This window comes from Callithrix jacchus, chromosome 6, assembly GCF_049354715.1.
Source record: "Callithrix jacchus isolate 240 chromosome 6, calJac240_pri, whole genome shotgun sequence".
NCBI classification, from domain to species: domain Eukaryota; kingdom Metazoa; phylum Chordata; class Mammalia; order Primates; family Cebidae; genus Callithrix; species Callithrix jacchus.
The window spans coordinates 70,742,014-70,760,548 of NC_133507.1; the positions used below are offsets into that span (position 1 = coordinate 70,742,014).

At 43.7% G+C, this 18,535-nt stretch overlaps 1 protein-coding gene and 1 non-coding gene across 43 annotated transcripts in view; both read right to left on the minus strand.

Annotated features, from left to right (window-relative positions):
* TANC1 (tetratricopeptide repeat, ankyrin repeat and coiled-coil containing 1) overlaps nucleotides 1-18,535 on the minus strand; it is a 257,115-nt gene that overhangs the window by 40,700 nt on the left and 197,880 nt on the right. For all 42 annotated transcript variants that reach the window (XM_078327639.1, XM_078327636.1, XM_035304791.3 and 39 more), the window contains 3 exons: nucleotides 16,577-17,184; nucleotides 5,331-5,439; nucleotides 3,247-3,369 (listed from right to left, as the gene is read on the minus strand). In XM_078327639.1, the coding sequence (XP_078183765.1) occupies nucleotides 3,247-3,369; nucleotides 5,331-5,439; nucleotides 16,577-17,184 (840 nt within the window). The remainder of the gene's footprint in view (nucleotides 1-3,246; nucleotides 3,370-5,330; nucleotides 5,440-16,576; nucleotides 17,185-18,535) is intronic.
* LOC118154859 (U6 spliceosomal RNA) lies at nucleotides 11,621-11,727 on the minus strand. Its single transcript, XR_004745111.1, has one exon. It is a non-coding gene; the product is annotated as a U6 spliceosomal RNA (small nuclear RNA).

The following is an 18,535-nucleotide window of genomic DNA, read 5'->3' on the forward strand; positions in this document are numbered from 1 at the left end:
TACTGCCAGCCAGTTACATTCTTTCCTCCCCCATCAACCCCATACCTTCTTGAGATCCATGAGCCTAAAAGATGAAGTATTAATAGTATGAGTTCTCAACCAGCCCCCAAACTAAACTACTGTGTAATTTTCACCTCTCTGTGCTTTAGGTGCCACCTAAGAAAACAGCAAGCTTGCCACCCCATTCTATCTAACAGGTACTCTTTGCTAATAATGGTGGAAGGTATACTTGCAGTGCCATGATGAATCTTCTACAAGAGTTTACCTGGAAGGCATGTGCTCAGGGTGGAGCTTTTCTAAAGATGTCACACTTAATCTGCTTTTGGGAAAAACAGTTTCCCTTGTTAGTGTAATGCTGTAGGTATTTCTACCACTTAACTCTCCATCATCTTTCTTTAACTTATGGTTCTTAACCCGGATGCACATCAAACCACCTGGCAGCTTGAAAGTCTCCAATGCCCTGGCCCCACCTTTGGAGATTTTGACTTAACTGAGGCTGGGGCTGTGGTGCCCAGAGCTCCCAGGTGATTCCAGCTGGCAGCTAGGGCTGTAAACACATCGAGTGATAAAGGCACCTGCAGAGCACAGGCTTGCTGAGTATCAGGTGCCCTTCCAACTTTGTGATTTTGAGCAAATATCAACTGCCCTAAACCTTAGTTTTCTCATCTGAAAAATTCACAATAAAAGTCTCACTTCACTTGGTGGTTGCAAAGATTAAAAATCATGTGTTAAAAAAAAGTGTGTGTGTGTATATATACATGCACATTAAGCATTTAGCACAGCACTCAGCATCCTGTACATGCTAAATAAATGTTAATTGATATTATTGTAATCAAACTTTCATAGAGTCTTCAGAAAGGGCAAGAACTCAGGTCCCTGACCTCTGGAAGGCACAGGATGGAGATCTGCCCTCCTGTCGACGTCGCCCTGCATGCCCACCCTAGGCTGTTCACCAGCACAGAGCAGCAGGGACACCTCACAGAGGAAAGTCACCTGCAACCATCACATCCTCAAGGTAGGAAGCTCCTGTTAACAAGCACCAACTGGTACATCCAGAAGTTCCCAAGTGCCTACAGCAGAGCCACTGTTTCCAGAGATGAGGCAGAGCACCATAACAACTCATGTAAACATCATTAATACCAATTATGTTCCCAGTAACTTTAACATCTCGGGTAGGTTTCTCATTACTCGAGAGACAGGCTCTTTTGTGTCTCCACTTTATAGGTGAGAACGCCAAGGCTCAGAGGGAGTAAGACAGAGCTGAGCACTAAGCACAAAGCTAATGACAGTCACAGAGCAGCCAGGTGGCAGAGGCAGCGGCCCTGGCTGAGACTGCATTGCACTGAAGGAACCTGTTTAAATGATTAATCCTATAGATTTTCCACCAACGATATGGAAATTTTCTGACCATGATCACAGAAGCCCTCCTTGGACAACACTTGGAAGTGGTGGTATCTCTATACTTCTGGATTTAATGAAAACAGGAAAACAGGAAGGGAGCTGGGGGTTATGCAAGGCAAATGATCATGAGGACTAGAAAAGGCTTGTCCAGGGTGGTCATGGGGCAGCGCCAGCATTCCCACTAAGTACACTGGAGGCTCACACAAGCACAATTGTTTTTAAACATGTCCTGCTTGACTGTGATGCAGGATATGACTAGATCTCCGGCCAAGGGAAGTTAGGCCAAAGTCCACGCCTAGCTCCTGTTCTCCTCTCCTTTCTGTTGTCAGCTGAGCAAAGATTTGCAACCCAAATCCTCCTGAGGCCAAAGCCTGTGGCTGGCCACCAGTCCTATAAGATGGTACAACAAAACCACTGACTAGATGGGACCCCAGTGGGCCAGCAGGGCCCAGGCTGGCCCATCCCAGCCTGGCCATAGGAGATGACATGGTTAGAGACAGCTGGCATGCCACTGGAAGTAAAATACATCAAGTAATCATCCCAGAACAAGTCACTTTAATTTACCAAAGTGGCAAACTGCAATTATTGTTCAAAATGACATTCATCCCTGTATGACAACATTTAATACGCTCTAAAAAAAGTTCCTTAATTGCATGCATAATTTAAAATTACTGTAATTTGTTCAAGATCCTGTGAAAACCTTTCTCCCCCACTTGAAAGATAAAAGAAACAGAAGGATAACGAAAAGACTTGAGATTCTATAACCACATTATAGAAATAATTTGGGGGATGGTGTAGATGAAGGTGACACTGGAGTTTTACAAAACAAAGTAAAAATGATTAACTCTTAAAATTGCACATATGTTGAAGAGGAAAGCTTATAACCAGAAGGGCCACGCCCATTTCATTATTATGCTGCAAGTTTAAATTTACTTTCTTAAAAGCTTGTACTCAACAGATGTTTCCCATTTACTTATCTCCATATTAAAATAACTTCTATGTCCAGAAATTCACTAAAGTATGAAAACAGATATTGCCATTTTTATTCTTGTCTTTCTTCCTTATGATTATAGAATTTTATTAGTTATGGATAAGCCAAAAGATATACTCTTAGCTGAAATGAAAGATGAAACAATGTGAGTGGTTCAGGAGGAAGACCTGGGCTCACTAAACTGCCTCAGAGCTTCCACAGGCAGCAGGCACATCAGGGCCTGGGGCTGAAAGGCTTGGACACTGTCTTTGGGGCCTTAGCAGGCTACTTGGCCTCTGTGTGCTTTAGATTCCCAAGCTACATGAAATCAGGAAGAAAAATCTACCTTAAAAACCTGAGTGACCAAAAAGTGAAGAAGCTCTTGGCTCCACAGAAGGCCACGCTGATACCCTTTCCATAGGCAGAAATATGCATACATGAAACTGTGATCATTGTTTTTCCATGTACTCATCTCTATGCATCACTTGTCAATGCTTAATTTCCCATGAATTCGAAAGAGATGGTCCAGGTTAGTAACCCAGGACACTTAAAAAAAATCCATTTTCCCTAGAAATCTCTCTGATCTTTGATTTCCATTGTAAACTGGTTTCCTTATCACATCCACTGAGAAACAATCACCATATGTGCACAGAGCAGCCCTGACCACCTACATCTTCCTGCCACAGAAAAGCTAAACTTCTGTAAGAACAAATAATAGAGCACCCAAGCCTGTGTCATCAGGGAAGCACATCATTAGAAGCTCCTCTGTGTCCTCTCACCACCACCCAGGGAAGAGGGAAGCAGGGCTGTTGGAGGAACAGCCAGCAGGTGGCCAGGGCTGGGTCCCCGCCTCTCTGTGCAGGAGGGTTGCTCACCTTCACATTGGGAGTATAGAGATTCCTGAGAGAGGCCAGGGCGGCAGACAGCCCCTCGGTGCTGTAGCCGATCCACAGGGCTTGGAGATGGCTTGAAGAAATTCCTGTCTTCTTAGTGAGGCCCTGGAAACAATCAGAGACAGATGTGCCTGAGTGTCTCCTTCTCACCTGCAGGGACACTCTGAAAACGTCTGCCACAGAGGGTGCAGATACCAGCAGAATGCATGGGGTCTCACATAAAGAACGCCTGGACATGTGAGCTTTCACTACCTGAAACCAAGGTAAAGGAATCAGCCTGCCTTTGCTAGGTTAACTGCCTGGGGAGAAAGATGGCAGATCAGAGTTTCTCTTTTTTTTTTTTTTTGTCCTTGAGTCAGAGTCTCCCTGTGTCACCTAGGCTGGAGTGCAGTAGTGCAATCTCGGCTCACTTCAACCTCCACCTCCCAGGCTCAAGCGATTCTTGTGCCTCAGTCTCTCAAGTAGCTGGAATTACAGATACATGCCACCACTCCCAGCTAATTTTTCTAATTTTAGTAGAGACACGGTTTCACCATGTTTTCCAGACTGGTCTCGAACTCCTAGCCTCAAGTGATCCACCTGTCTTGGCCTTCCAAAGTTCTAAGATCACAGGTGTGAAGCACTGAACCCAGCTAGAGAGTTTCTCTTTATGGAAGTAAATTAGAGGAAGAATAAATGACAGAGTATCACCATCTGAGCGTCACATGGTGGTGGGTGCCTGTAGTCCCAGTTACTTGAGAGAATGAGGTGGGAGGATTCCTTGAGCCCAGTGAGCTATTATCGCACCACTGCCCTCCAGCCTAGGCAAACAGAGCAAAACTTCATTAAAAAAAAAAGTCCAGGAATGGTGGGTTACACCTGTAATCCCAGCACTTTGGGAGGCAAAGGTGGGCAGATTACCTGAGGTCAAGAGTTCAAAACCAGCTAGGCCAACATGGTGAAACCCTGTCTCTATTAAAAATACAAAAATTAGCCAGTTTACTCTGTTGCACACACCCGTAATCCCAGCTACTGGGGAGGCTGAGGCAGGAGAACTGCTTCCCTCTGGGAAGACAGAGGTTGCAGTGAACCGAGATTGTGTCACTGAACTCCAACTTGGCCAACTCCATGTCAAAAAAAAAAAAAATAACCACATCACCAGGTGTAACACCAAATGAATGAGTCCAGGCAGTGACCAGCAATGACTGATGGCAACACAAAATGAGAAGCAAGCACAAATGCTGTGCCTCCTGATGTAAGACACTTTTTTTTTTTTTTTTGAGACAGAGTCTCGCTCTTTCACCAGGCTGGAGTGCAGTGGCGTGATCTCAGCTCACTGTAACCTTCGCCTCGCAGGTTCAAGAGATTCTCCTGCCTCAGCCTCTCCAGTAGCTGGGATACAGGTATGCATGACACCCAGCTAATTTTTATATTTTTAGTAGAGACGGGGTTTCACCATGTTGGTCAGGATGGTCTTGATTTCTTGACCTCGTAATCCACCCGCCTAAGCCTCCAAAAGTGTTGGGATTACATGTGTGAGCCACTGTGTCTGGCCAAGAAACTCTCAGAACTGCAATCTTGACACCCTGAAAGGCGTAAAAAACAACTGAAGTGATTAAGCCTCTACATACAACTACTAAATGATAGAAAATCCAGGGAAAAGAGGAACATGTTAAACTGCACCATGAAAAACAAGCGCACAGTCAGAAAGTCCACATGGTACAAAATCACCCAGGTCAAGGGAACTCAGGTTCTCAAACAAATCAGTGATAAGGAAACAAAAAGTAATCAACAAAGTAGAGCCTTTAAATAAAAAAGAAACTTAAAAGAGATTTAACGGTAGGAAGAAGTAAAACTTAACCACAGCACTCAGATACACACTTGAGCAATCAACTATAGCAAAATGCAAGGAAATGCCCAGGCTGAGTCTGAACAGCGGTTGCTTTTGGAGAGGAAGTGGGAAGAGGTTGCATTTGGGCTGAGGTGCGTAAAAGTTTCTCAGATGACTGACAGCCATCTAAAATCTCCAAAGCAAAACCTCAAAATAACAACAAAGAAACCCTTCCCCAAACTGGTGTGCATCTCACCTTGAAAATATGTGCCTTCAGGATGTGGTGGCCAAGCTCCATGGTCTGCTGGCGGTTCAACTTGCCCTCCTGACGCGAGAACATGAATGCTAGGAGAGCATGCCCGTTCCTAGGGGAAGAAACACAAGGGCTCATAGCAGAAGAGCCTGTTCCACCCCACTGCAGACCCACTCTCAATCCACCACCCATCATTTAGTCATTGATTTATGACTCTCACAAAGATGTAAACTCTGTGAGGCTAAGGGTCTCGCCCGAGTCACAACGTCTAGCAAAGTGCCTAGCACTTAGTGAACACTCAAATGTGTTTCAGGGATACATGGATGAATAGACACAGAGTACAGAACCATCTCTGAGCCTGGCCTTCAGGTTTCCTCAGGATCACCACTACTACAGGTAGACAAAGGACAAGACCTCACACTGGGAAGGAGAGAAAAGCCAGGCCATGCTAGGTGGCAGCTCATGATCAGGAATGCCGAGAATTCTAGGCTTGGATGGCACACAAGACCTTGTGGTGAGAAGAAGGCTAAGGCATATAAGTGGGCTTGCTGTGGCTGGCACATGGTGGACATCCAACCAACAGCACCCATTTCCCTGACCATTTCCCTTTTGTGAAGGTATCATCCTGCCCATTTTCCTGCCCATTTGCCCTCCATGTGTGTAGGACTCATTTTGTCCTCCTGTGGACCCCATGCCTTTGTCTGAGCCAACCAGTTTCTAAATGACACATAGAACTGCTTATTCCAATAGCAGTGACTTCTATCCAAGGTAAATTATTTTCATTTCTATCATCCTGACAACTTTGAGCTGCTGTTTCACTGGGGAAAAGCAGGGAGGAAAAGACAGACATCATATACATGTTTTAAAAAACATCCTAGTAGTTGCTAATCTAGATGATTAAAAGCATACATTATTTAAACTGCATTCATCTATCCAGATGCATGCCTGCTTCTCAGGCAGGTTGTAAACCATACAGACAGGAGGAAATCAAGGCAGGTGGAGGCTAAGGAATCAGTTTTTATAGTACAGAGGAGGGCATGATGTTTAAGGCCACATTGCCCCGAGTCCTGTCCAATGTCTTGTAATGGCCTGGAATTTTCCAATAAGCACATACCTTGTCACCCCTGGACACCTTCCACATCCCAGATCTTGAGCCTAGGACACCCCTCCAGTGAGAGCCTCTCATATTCCCTTGTCCCCATGGAAACTGCTGTCAGTGTCTCTCTAGTGCTCCAGAGCCCCCAAGGCCTCCCTAGGTCCTACCCATAGGCTGATCCCAGGGTTCAATCTGGCCCAGATATTGTCAGTCAAAAGCACTCTCCCAACCACAGGCTAAGTCCTCCTAAGTCTCCCAGCTGGCTGAGCTCTGTGGCCAGGCCAACTGTGTCCACCACAAAGACACACTAAGTATCATGGCTGGAGAGTGATGACCACATACCTCTTGGAACTAAGGTTTCCAGTGCTCCCAGGTGAGCACAGGGCATCTCACCTCTGAGACAACTCCCCATGCCACTGCTCCCCACTTATGCTCCTGCATACTCTGCTCATCGTTCCTCCCTGCCTCCCTGTTCTTAAGACCAAGCACCCTCTTCTAAGACAATCTGCATTCATGATTCTGTTCATTTCCAGTTCTTCCAGGTATCAAGTTCTTACTCTATGCCAGATGCAGAAACTTAAATGAATTCTTATTTACCTGCACAACCCTAGTATTATGACCCCCATATGCTTATATGAAGAAACAGAAGCCTGAACAGGTAAAGCAACCTGTCCAAGACCAAACGGCTAGTAGATGACAGAGCAGAGATTCGAACTGAAGTCTGCCAGACAGGAGAGCCCGAGATCTTAACCAGTGGAGCATGAGTTCTCCTTCATTCATTCACAGCTACACCTTAGCACTGGCACCACATCTGACAGGCGGGATTCTGTGGGGAACAATGCAAGGTGCTTCCCTTGAGAAGCTCTCAGCAAAGGGAGGGGACATATAAATGAAAGGTAAGACAGCTAACTGGGTGGTGTGAACAGATTCCACGGGAACAAATAGAAGGCAACCTGCCCCTCACTCAGGCCCCATCCTTTCCTCCTCGCATTCCCAATTTCTTCTTTATGGATCTCTCTCCTCACTATCTCAATGATGTTTCCAACAATATCCCAATCTGCTGTGCTACAAAAAAAAAAACAATAAACAAAAAAAACCTGCCCGCCCTTTAAGGCCTTCCACTTCCCATCCCAGGATGCTGGCTCCTTCCTCTTTCACTCTTTTCAACCAAACAGACGGAGTCTCCTAAGGATCCAGGACCCTTCTCCCTTACTGAAAATCCAAAGGTTTCCTCTTAATCCTCATTTCCCTTCACCTCTTGGCAACAGTTTGGTCCATAAAGTCCTTCCCTGAAGCCCTCCTCCATGCCCTGGAAGCCCAGTGCTATCTGTCCTCTAGTGACACAAGCTTCCTCACCAAGTCATGCCAGACACCTCTCCATCAGTAATGCCAGATCTTCAGCTGCCAGCTTCTCCTCCAGCCTGCCAACCCTGCCTACCCCTGGAATCTGTCTGCCAGGGACAGATGGCTACATCATAATCTCAACTGCTGAAAACTAAAACCAGCTCTGTCCCTGCAAAGCCTGCTGCATACCGTCCGCCTTTCTTACCCTTCCCAAGAGCAACACTGCACCTAGTTTCTGGCTCCTCCTCCTCTACTCTGCCCCCGATGCCAAGTCACAATGGCCACTTCATGTCAGCAAGGCCCATCTCCACCCCCAGTCCCACCAGGTCCCCATTCCTGACTGGTACAGTAGGCCCCACACTCTCTATGCCCTGCACACTCTTTCTGTCTGCTCTTTCCTCCCCTCTGTTCCATGAAAAAAGGTCAAATCAAACTAGATTCGCTCTTGCAGAACGTGGCCTGCTCAAGCTGATGCGATGTCTTCAACAGCTCCTCCTGTGTGCAACAGCCTTGTTCCACCTACTAACACCTTACTCACTCTTTGAGTTAAAGGAGAACAGAGCTAATGGGGGACTGTTCTAGATGAGACTGCCTGGGCAACCCCAAAAAACTGATGGACCTTGGAAATGGTCATCAGAGACAGGATGATGCCATACGCCTCCGGAGAGAAGTACTCACCACCACCTACTGTCTTTGCAGAAACACACAGAATCTGAACGAGCTTCTAAACTTAACTGCCAATTTATAGAAAATAGGGATGAGAGGAACACATGAAAAAAACTACATGAGGACACAAAATTCAGATAATGGGAAACTATACATGACAAACTACCCAGTTGCTCTTTTTAAACAAATAGATCGTGAGGAAAAAAAAAAAAGAGGAGGAGAGAAATTATAGACTTTTTTTTTTTTGAGAGAAGGAAAGAAAAAAAAATGAGTAAAGGAGAGGAAGAAAGAGGAAGAGAAAGAGGGAGGGTGAACAGAAATTGCTTTATTCTGAAAAAAAAGATGGGTATTAATAATGGCCAATCAATGTTTCATTTAAACCTATGAGTAGGTGTGATGTGGTATTGACAAGAATGTATATTTTGTGTATTTGAAGTGGAGAGCTCTATAAATATTTATTAAGTTTACTTGTTCCAGATCTGAGTTTGAGTCCTTGATGTCCTTATTAATTTTCTGTCTCATTGAATCTAAGTCTCTATGTATCTGGGTGTTAGGATCGTTAGCTCTTGTTGTTGAATTGATCCTTTTACCACTATATCTTTGTTGATTTTTTTTTTTCTTTTAATTTTTTATTGGATTATAGGTTTTGGGGTACATGAGCAGAGCATGCAAGACAGTTGCGTAGGTACACACATGGCAGTGTGCTTTCTTTTCTTCTCCCCTTCACCCACATTTGGCTTTTCTCCCCAGGCTATCCCTCCCCACCTCCCCCTCCCACTGGCCCTCCCCTTTTCCCCCCAATAGACCCCAGTGTTTAGTACTCCCCTTTCTGTGTCCATGTGTTCTCATTTTTCATCACCCACCTATGAGTGAGAATATGCGGTGTTTCATTTTCTGTTCTTGTGTCAGTTTGCTGAGGATGATGTTCTCCAGATTCATCCATGTCCCTACAAACGACACAAACTCATCATTTCTGATTGCTGCATAACATTCCATGGTGTATATGTGCCACATTTTTCCAATCCAGTCTATTATCAATGGGCATTTGGGTTGATTCCAGGTCTTTGCTATTGTAAACAGTGCTGCAATGAACATTCGTGTACATGTGTCCTTATAGTAGAACGATTTATAGTCTTTTGGATATATACCCAGTAATGGGATTGCTGGGTCAAATGGAATTTCTATTTCTAAGGCCTTGAGGAATCGCCACACCGTCTTCCACAATGGTTGAACTAATTTACACTCCCACCAACAGTGTAAAAGTGTTCCTTTTTCTCCACATCCTCTCCAGCATCTGTTGTCTCCAGATTTTTTAATGATCGCCATTCTAACTGGCGTGAGATGGTATCTCAATGTGGTTTTGATTTGCATCTCTCTGATGATCAGTGACGATGAGCATTTTTTCATATGATTGTTGGCCTCATATATGTCTTCTTTCGTAAAGTATCTGTTCATATCCTTTGCCCACTTTTGAATGGGCTTGTTTTTTTCCTGTAAATCTGTTTGAGTTCTTTGTAAATTCTGGATATCAGCCCTTTGTCAGATGGGTAAACTGCAAAAATTTTTTCCCATTCTGTTGGTTGCCGATCCACTCTAGTGACTGTTTCTTTTGCCGTGCAGAAGCTGTGGAGTTTCATTAGGTCCCATTTGTCTATTTTGGCTTTTGTTGCCAATGCTTTTGGTGTTTTGTTCATGAAGTCCTTGCCTACTCCTATGTCCTGGATAGTTTTGCCTAAATTTTCTTCTAGGGTTTTGATCGTGCCAGGTCTTATGTTTAAGTCTTTAATCCATCTGGAGTTAATTTTAGTGTAAGGTGTCAGGAAGGGGTCCAGTTTCTGCTTTCTGCACATGGCTAGCCAGTTTTCCCAACACCATTTGTTAAACATGGAATCCTTTCCCCATTGCTTGTTTTTGTCAGGTTTATCAAAGATTGTATAGTTGTATGTATGTTGTGTTGCCTCCGGTGCCTCTGTTTTGTTCCATTGGTCTATATCTCTGTTTTGGTACCAGTACCATGCTGTTTTCATTACTGTAGCCTTGTAGTATAGTTTGAAATCCGGTAGTGTGATGCCCCCCGCTGTGCTCTTTTTGCTTAGAATTGACTTGGCTATGCGGGCTCTCTTTTGGTTCCATATGAAGTTCATGGTGGTTTTTTCCAGTTCTGTGAAGAAAGTCAATGGTAGCTTGATGGGGATAGCGTTGATTCTGTAAATTACTTTGGGCAGTATAGCCATTTTCACGATATTAATTCTTCCTAACCATGAACATGGAATGTTTCTCCATCTGTTTGTGTCCTCTCTGATTTCGTTGAGCAGTGGTTTGTAGTTCTCCTTGAAGAGGTCTCTTACATTCCTTGTGAGTTGTATTCCAAGGTATTTTATTCTTTTTGTAGCAATTGCGAATGGCAGTTCGCTCTTGATTTGGCTTTCTTTAAGTCTGTTATTGGTGTAGACGAATGCTTGTGATTTTTGCACATTGATTTTATATCCTGAGACTTTGCTGAAGTTGCTTATCAGTTTCAGGAGTTTTTGGGCTGAGGCTATGGGGTCTTCTAGGTATACTATCATGTCGTCTGCAAATAGAGACAATTTGGCTTCCACCTTTCCTATTTGAATACCCTTTATTTCTTTTTCTTGCCTGATTGCTCTGGCTAGAACTTCCAGTACTATATTGAATAGGAGTGGTGAAAGAGGGCATCCTTGTCTAGTGCCAGATTTTAAAGGGAATGCTTCCAGTTTTTGCCCATTCAGTATGATATTGGCTGTTGGTTTGTCATAAATAGCTTTTATTACTTTGAGATACGTTCCATCGATACCCAGCTTATTGAGGGTTTTTAGCATAAAGGGCTGTTGAATTTTGTCAAATGCCTTCTCTGCGTCAATTGAGATAATCATGTGGTTTTTGTTTTTGGTTCTGTTTATGTGGTGAATTACATTTATAGACTTGCGTATGTTGAACCAGCCTTGCATCCCTGGGATGAATCCTATTTGATCATGATGAATAAGTTTTTTGATTTGCTGTTGCAATCGGCTTGCCAATATTTTATTGAAGATTTTTGCATCTATGTTCATCATGGATATTGGCCTGAAGTTTTCTTTTCTTGTTGGGTCTCTGCCAGGTTTTGGTATCAGAATGATGTTGGTCTCATAAAATGATTTGGGAAGGATTCCCTCTTTTTGGATTGTTAAAAAATATGGAACGCTTCACAAATTTGCGTGTCATCCTTGCGCAGGGGCCATGCTAATCTACTCTGTATCGTTCCAATTTTAGTATACGTGCTGCCGAAGCGAGCACATCTTTGTTGCTTTAAAATCTATTTTATCTGATGTGAGAATTGCAACTCCTGCTTTTTATTTATTTATTTATTTATTTTTGCACTCCATTTGGTTGATAAATCTTTCTCCATCCCTTTGTTTTGAGTCTTTGTATATCCTTGCATGTGAAACAGGTCTGGATGTAACATGCCGTTGGGTTTTGGCTGTGTCTTTTGATTGGGGGGTTTAGTCGATTTAAATTTAGGGTTACTGCCATTTGATGTTAACTGGCTGTTTGATCCATTCGTTGATGTAAATTCTTCTTTATGTTGGTGCTCTTTATTTTTTGGTATATTTTTAGAAAGGCTAATACTGGTTGTTTCTTTCTGTGTGTAATGCTTCTTTCAGAAGCTCTTGTAAAGCAGGCCTGGTGGTAATAAAATCTCTGAGTACTTGCTTGTTCATAAAAGATTTTATTTTTCCTTCAGTTGTGAAGCTTAGTTTGGCTGGATATGAAATTCTGGGCTGAAGGTTCTATTCTTTGAGGATGTTGAATATTGGCCCCCACTCTCTTCTGGCTTGTAGATCTGCTGAGAGATCTGCTGTAAGTCTGATAGGCTTGCCTTTGTGGGTAACCTGACCTTTCTCTCTGGCTGCCCTTAGTATTTTCTCCTTCGTTTCAACCTTGGTGAATCTAACGATATGTGCCTTGGGGCTGCTCTTCTTGATTATCTTTGTGGTGTTCTCTGTATTACCTGGGGTTGAATATTGACCTGCTTTGCTAGTTTAGGAAAATTTTCCTGAATAATCCTGAAGGGTATTTTCCAGCTTGGATTCATTCTCCCCATCGCATTCAGGTACACCTATCAAACATAAATTTGGTCTTTTCACATAGTCTCACATTTCTTGGAGACTTTGCTCATTCCTTTTTATCCTTTTTTCTCTAATCTTCTCTTCTTGTTTTATTTCATTAAGTTGGACTTTGACCTCTGATATCCTTTATTCTGCTTGAACAATTCGAGTGTTTAAACCTGTGCATACTTCTCGGAGTTCCTGTATTATATTCTTCAGTTCCATTAATTCACTTATATTCCTCTCTAAGTTGTCTATTCTCAATAGGATTTCATCAAACCTTTTTTCAAAGTTCCTAGTTTCTTTACGTTAGGCTACAACATGTTCTTTTAACTCACAGAAGTTTCTTATTATTCATTCCCTGAAGAGTGATTCTGTTATTAGGATGCGCTTGTTCTCCATCAAGCCTTGTTCCATTGTTGATGTGGAACTGTGATCATCTTTAGAGGGAGAGGCGTTCTGATTTTGAGTATTCTCAGCCTTTTTACGCTGGTTTCTTCCCATGATTGTAAATTTATCCTCCTGTCATCTTTGAAATTACCAACTATCAGATTAGGTCTCTGAGTGGACGTCCAAGCTGTTAGTTCCCAGGGCCAGAGCAGCGGCGTTAAGATTGATGGTGATTTTCTGCCCAGGATTCTCGTGTCTGGCTTCCTTCTTGTGTCTGTAATAGGCGACTCTGCCTTCCCGGGGCTCCAAACCTCGGTCAGAAGGGGAGCCAGCCCTGTTTACTCTGCTCCGAGAGCTGTTGCGCCAAGGTGCCGGCGAAACTGCTGCGCCAGCCACAAGAGTCGTGCTGGCGACCCGTGTGACTCCTCCACTGGGGATCTTCTGCTCCGTGAGCGACCAGTTTGTCTGAAAGTGTGGCGTCCTCTAGTTCTCTGTGCTTTCACTGAGAGCTGCAATCCCGAGATGTTAGCGATCAGCCATCTTGGATCGTTCCCCGAAATGATAGATTAAAAGACACAATCAAATGTATTCTATGGGCTTTTTGGGTCCTAATGTGAACATACTGAAAAATAGAAGAAATGTGAGCTTGGTTAAATGTTTAAGGATATTAAGAATTTGCATCAATATTTTAGGTGTAGAAATAGCATGGTTAAGCATGAAAGTATCTCTTTGAGATGTACATTCAGCTATTTAAAATAATGTCATGTTTACAATTTAACACACTTCAATTTAAAAGGAAATAAATGTAGCAAATATTGCAAAATAAAAATATGTTTAAGTCTAGGTGATAGGAATAAAGACTCAAACAAATTTTTTTTTTTTTTTTTTTTTTTTTTTTTTTGAGACAGAGTTTTGTTCCTGTTGCCCAGGCTGGAGTGCAATGGCACAATATCAGCTCATTGCAACTTCCACCTCCCAGCTTCAAGCAATTCGCCTGCCTCAGCCTCCCAAGTAGCTGGGATTACAGGCTCCAGCCACCACTCCCAGCTAATTTATTTTTTATATTTAGTAGAGACAGGGTTTCACCACATTGGCCAGGCTGGTCTTGAACTCCTGACCTTAGGTGATCCACCCACCACTGCCTTCCAAAATGCTAGGATTGCAGGCATGAACCATTGTGCCCAGCCAGACTCAAACTATTCTTTAGCTTCATAATTCTATTTCTGGAATGCTAACCTAGGGAATAATCAAAATTAAGAGGGAAGAAAGGAAAGAAGGGAAGTAGTACATCCTTTCAAGATCTTAAGAGCTACCAACACTCAGTGAAAAGACACTCATATTTTTTATAGGTAAGGAAGGCATGGAGGATTAAAATATATTTCGTGCAGAGAAAAATATACAAGAATCAATGGAGGATTTGAATCCAGATCTGTAAGGCACCAAGATACGCATCACAGGTTGTTCTGTTTGTAAGTAATCTAGAAACAACTCAAAAATCTAACAAGGGTATAGTGAAGTACATAATAACTTGCCTCCTAAGAGGTTTGCACAACCATGAAAAAATGAAAATGACACTTTTCTAAGACTTCTAAGAGCTTGGTAGAATGCCTGTGATGCGTTAAGTAAAAACCCAGACAAGAATTCCAAGAGAAAAAGCTGATTGGTATATTGTTTAAAATGTTATAGAAAGAGACAGAAATACAAAAATAAAAAGTGAACTGTCCTTGTCTGGGGGTTGAAATTTTCTCCCTTTATAATTAGGGCAAAAATACAACTGGGAGTGGGAATAAATACTACCATTTTTCAAAGCCCAACCCACCATCACCATGTTTTAAAATCACCTCCCCAGTCCTCTTCACTCACACTGGAAGCTTCTCCCTCTCCTGAGGTCCACGTGAAGTGTGCCTCCCTCTTGCATATCACTTCCTGCCTCCCCTGCCCTGTGGGGGAAGCCCTGAGAACAGGGACCTTGTGCCAGGAGTTTCTGTGTCTGCCACAGTACTTTGTACATAATTGCATTTAACAAAAACTGTTGCTGAACTGAATCCAGTAGCTTCCTTCCAACATTGTTCTATATCCTCTCAGTTGAATGAAGCTCAAATACTATAGGGGTCTTGGGAAAATGCCAACAACTCACACCACCCCAAAGCGGGTGCTTCCTTAAATTCTGCACCCAAGGGTGCTTCTCTTGCCTCCACCTAGTCCAGGTCCTGCCCCAGGGGATGCCCCCACACCTGCTTTTAAGAACACAGTGGCATGCAGGAGCCTAGCACCCACCCTGCCTCTGACCTGGGCTACGTGACCTTAATGACCCCTAATATCCAAAATGAAGCAATGCTTAATAAAGACTACAGTCCAGCTACTTCAGCCTCCAACCCAGTCACAAACCTACACTCCTGCTGGAGTCTTTCAATTTGTTTTTATGTCTCTACAGACTCAACTATAGCCAATCTTCCTAGAAAATGACTGGACTTTTCCTAGAAAGTAATCTGACTTGGCTAGAAATGTCACAGCACATGTTTCACCTAGATATTATGGTCTGGCTAAATAACCTGGATGTTAGTTTATTGCCCCAAAACAGGTTCAAAAGATAACAACAAACCTTCAGCCAGTGATACTTAAGAAAATAGTAACAGCCCCAACATGAAACATCAGCCAGGCCTATCAGTGGATGTTCAGTCAATATTCAGAGGGAGGAAAGTGGCTGTGAGGCTCCCAGGGCTCATCAATGCTTATTCGTCTCTTCATTTCTGGATCCCAGCATCTGGTCAAATGCTCATGACAGGCCTAAGGGGTCAGCTGAGCAGCTTGCCAGCCCTGTTACTAGAACAGGGGGCAATTCTGACTCACAGAGAGAAGAAGCCACTGAAGACAGTGGAGACGCAGGCCAAAGCAAAGGCCAAGTGAAGTCAGGGGCTTGCCATACACTTATCTGAAAGCATCTGCACCCTCAAACTTCCTGACCTCTCACGCTGTTACCAGGCCACACAGCAGACAGGCTTCCCTCCCGTCCCACTGTGATAACAGTGGCCCAGGCAGCATGGGGAACTGTATCTCAGCCTGGTCCAGTCAGCCACATAGAGCTCATCGACAAAGGGTGAGGCATGTGGAGAGGGGACGCTAGATTGGATCATGGTGCTCCCTCTGGGCTCAGAGAGACACCTGATACCTGGGACAAGTCAATAAATGTCAAGAGGTGGCAGGGGAGTGGAGGTGCTGAGGACCCACAGCAGTCTGCAGACACACAGGGAACACCTTCTTGAGATGTCCCCTGTTCCTGGGGGCTGATCTCACATGTTCCCATGCATGACCCTGCAGAAGCTGGATCGGGGAGGAGACGGAGCTCCATGAGAGAATGGAGAGCAAGGAAGGACCACACAGGTACCGCCCAGCTTCCCTTTTATCCACATGTACCATCCATAAGGGAGTCCTAGAATGCCAGCAATAATAAGGCGGCTTCTGTATAGAGAATTCCCCATTGCCCATCCTTCTGCCAAAAAGGAAAAAAAATAAGAAAACAAAGCAGCAACACTGAATTAGTTGTTCTGGATTGCCCTTCCATTAAGACATGTGCATTACATTTAAATCCTTTCCTCAACTGCACACGAGATTCCCTGGAAAGAGCTGACAGAAAGCGCCTTCTGTACCTGGGCTCACATAGGAAGGCTGTGTTTTCCCCATCTGCTCGCCAAACAAGCCACTCCCTGAAGGACGGGTGGCAGAACATGCGGGTTTTGTCTCGCCTCTTAATGAGGAAGCAGGAGAGGGTGTCCATCCTCTGCTGAAAGTCTTCCCATCCCTGCTCCCCCTGGATGTGGCCGGCATTAATAGCCTGAAAGATCTGCTCGTCCGTCATGGGGTGGAGGGATGCGAGGGCCACGTTGAGAATTGGAAGTGCCCTCTCAAAGGCAGACTGGGTCATGAACTTCATGTTGCACTGCAGCAAATAGAGCTCAGAGAGAGACACGGGCACCACCTTGTAGCTGGCACTCTTAATGACCAAGTGGCCCCTCTGGAAGAGGTCCAGGGTGAGCTTGAGGTACAGGTAGGAGCCAAGGCTCCGCAGCACCAGGTGGCTGCTCACTTTTCCAATGAGCATGGCATCAGCCTTGCCGTTCAGGGAGATGTTGCTGAGGATGTCCTGGCTGCTATGCATCCTGTGCTGGACGTAGGCGTGCAGGTCGCTGTGAATGTCCTTGTTGTCTGGGAAGTCATCTAAGGAAAGCTTGACAAATGGCAGTGCACTTATGATTTCCTGGGGGGAAAAAACCAAAAACCCACAGTGTCACACTCCACAGAAATTTCTTTCTTATTTTAGCAGCATTTTAAACCAGATTCACTAGTTTTCTTTCAAGGAGGATTTTCATGGATTACAGGGACTCATTGTTTTGTATTAAAACATGTAATAGGATAGGGTGAAGATAAAAAGCTTATGTGAAAGAAATCCTGATGGGAGATGGAATCAGTAAATGCTCTCCCGAGACCCTCATCCAAGGACCCTGAGCCTAGTGAGCAGAGTCAGAGCCCTGTGCAGACAATGGCAATGAGGTCAGGGCCAGTAAAGGCAGTGAGACTCTGCGGGTGACTTGATACCCATAATCCTTACACTGTGCAATTGCTTATATAACAAGGACAAACACAAACCAACACTGCGCATCTGAGAACATGGCCAGGCGCCAGGATAAGAGGCATCCTTCTTTATGCATCAAACACTGGGGCTGTGTAACCCAACCAGGAAATCCAAGACTGCCCCTGGGCTGTGTCTCCATGACAGCGTGTCTTAACAAAGCTGCCTACTTTGGTATAGCACGTTATTTTTTTAAATTGCTTTTTATAAGCAAACTTTTGAAGTCTAACATACAAACATATGATTTGTGCCCAAATCACAATTGCAGTGTCACTGATTTTCACTAAGTCAAATACACCTGTGTAACCAGCACCCAGAAACAGATCATCCTCAGCTCTCAGAAGCCCCACGTGCCCTTCCCATCTCCTCCCCATTCCAAAGATTAAGCACAGCTGACATCTAGCAGCAAAGAAGAGTTCTGCCTTTGTAAAAAATTTCCCACTATTTTTTCTTAAGTATTTAAATGGATGTGCAAATTTAATATAACAATGTAGATAAAGAGAGCAGAATACAATTATTCCCGTTTACATGGATTATACTGAAGCTCTGAAAACTTACACAGCTGGGAAGAGGAATGTAAGATTCCTGATTCCTGTGCTCTATTTATTGCCAAATTGTGCTTATTGTGTAAAAAATGACTGCAAAGTATACAAATTAAATGTCCAAAAAACAAGCATCAAGTTCAACTGAGGTCTAATTTCAGTTTTTATTATGAAAAAATTCCAAATGCTGTTTTAAAATACTTATAAGCATAAAAGGGCAAAAATAAAAATCTAATGTCTAAAACTTTACTGAAAAGGGGGGTATAGAAGGAGTCAATGGTTAAGATACAATTTTAGGGTTCAAGTGAGGAGGAAGACGGAGGGTAAAAATCATCCTATCCCTCACTGCAAATGTTACCTCATATTTAAGTTTTATTAAAAAAATAGATCTCTGAGAATAGGCCTTAACAATATTTCACCTTCGCCCAGGTGCAGTA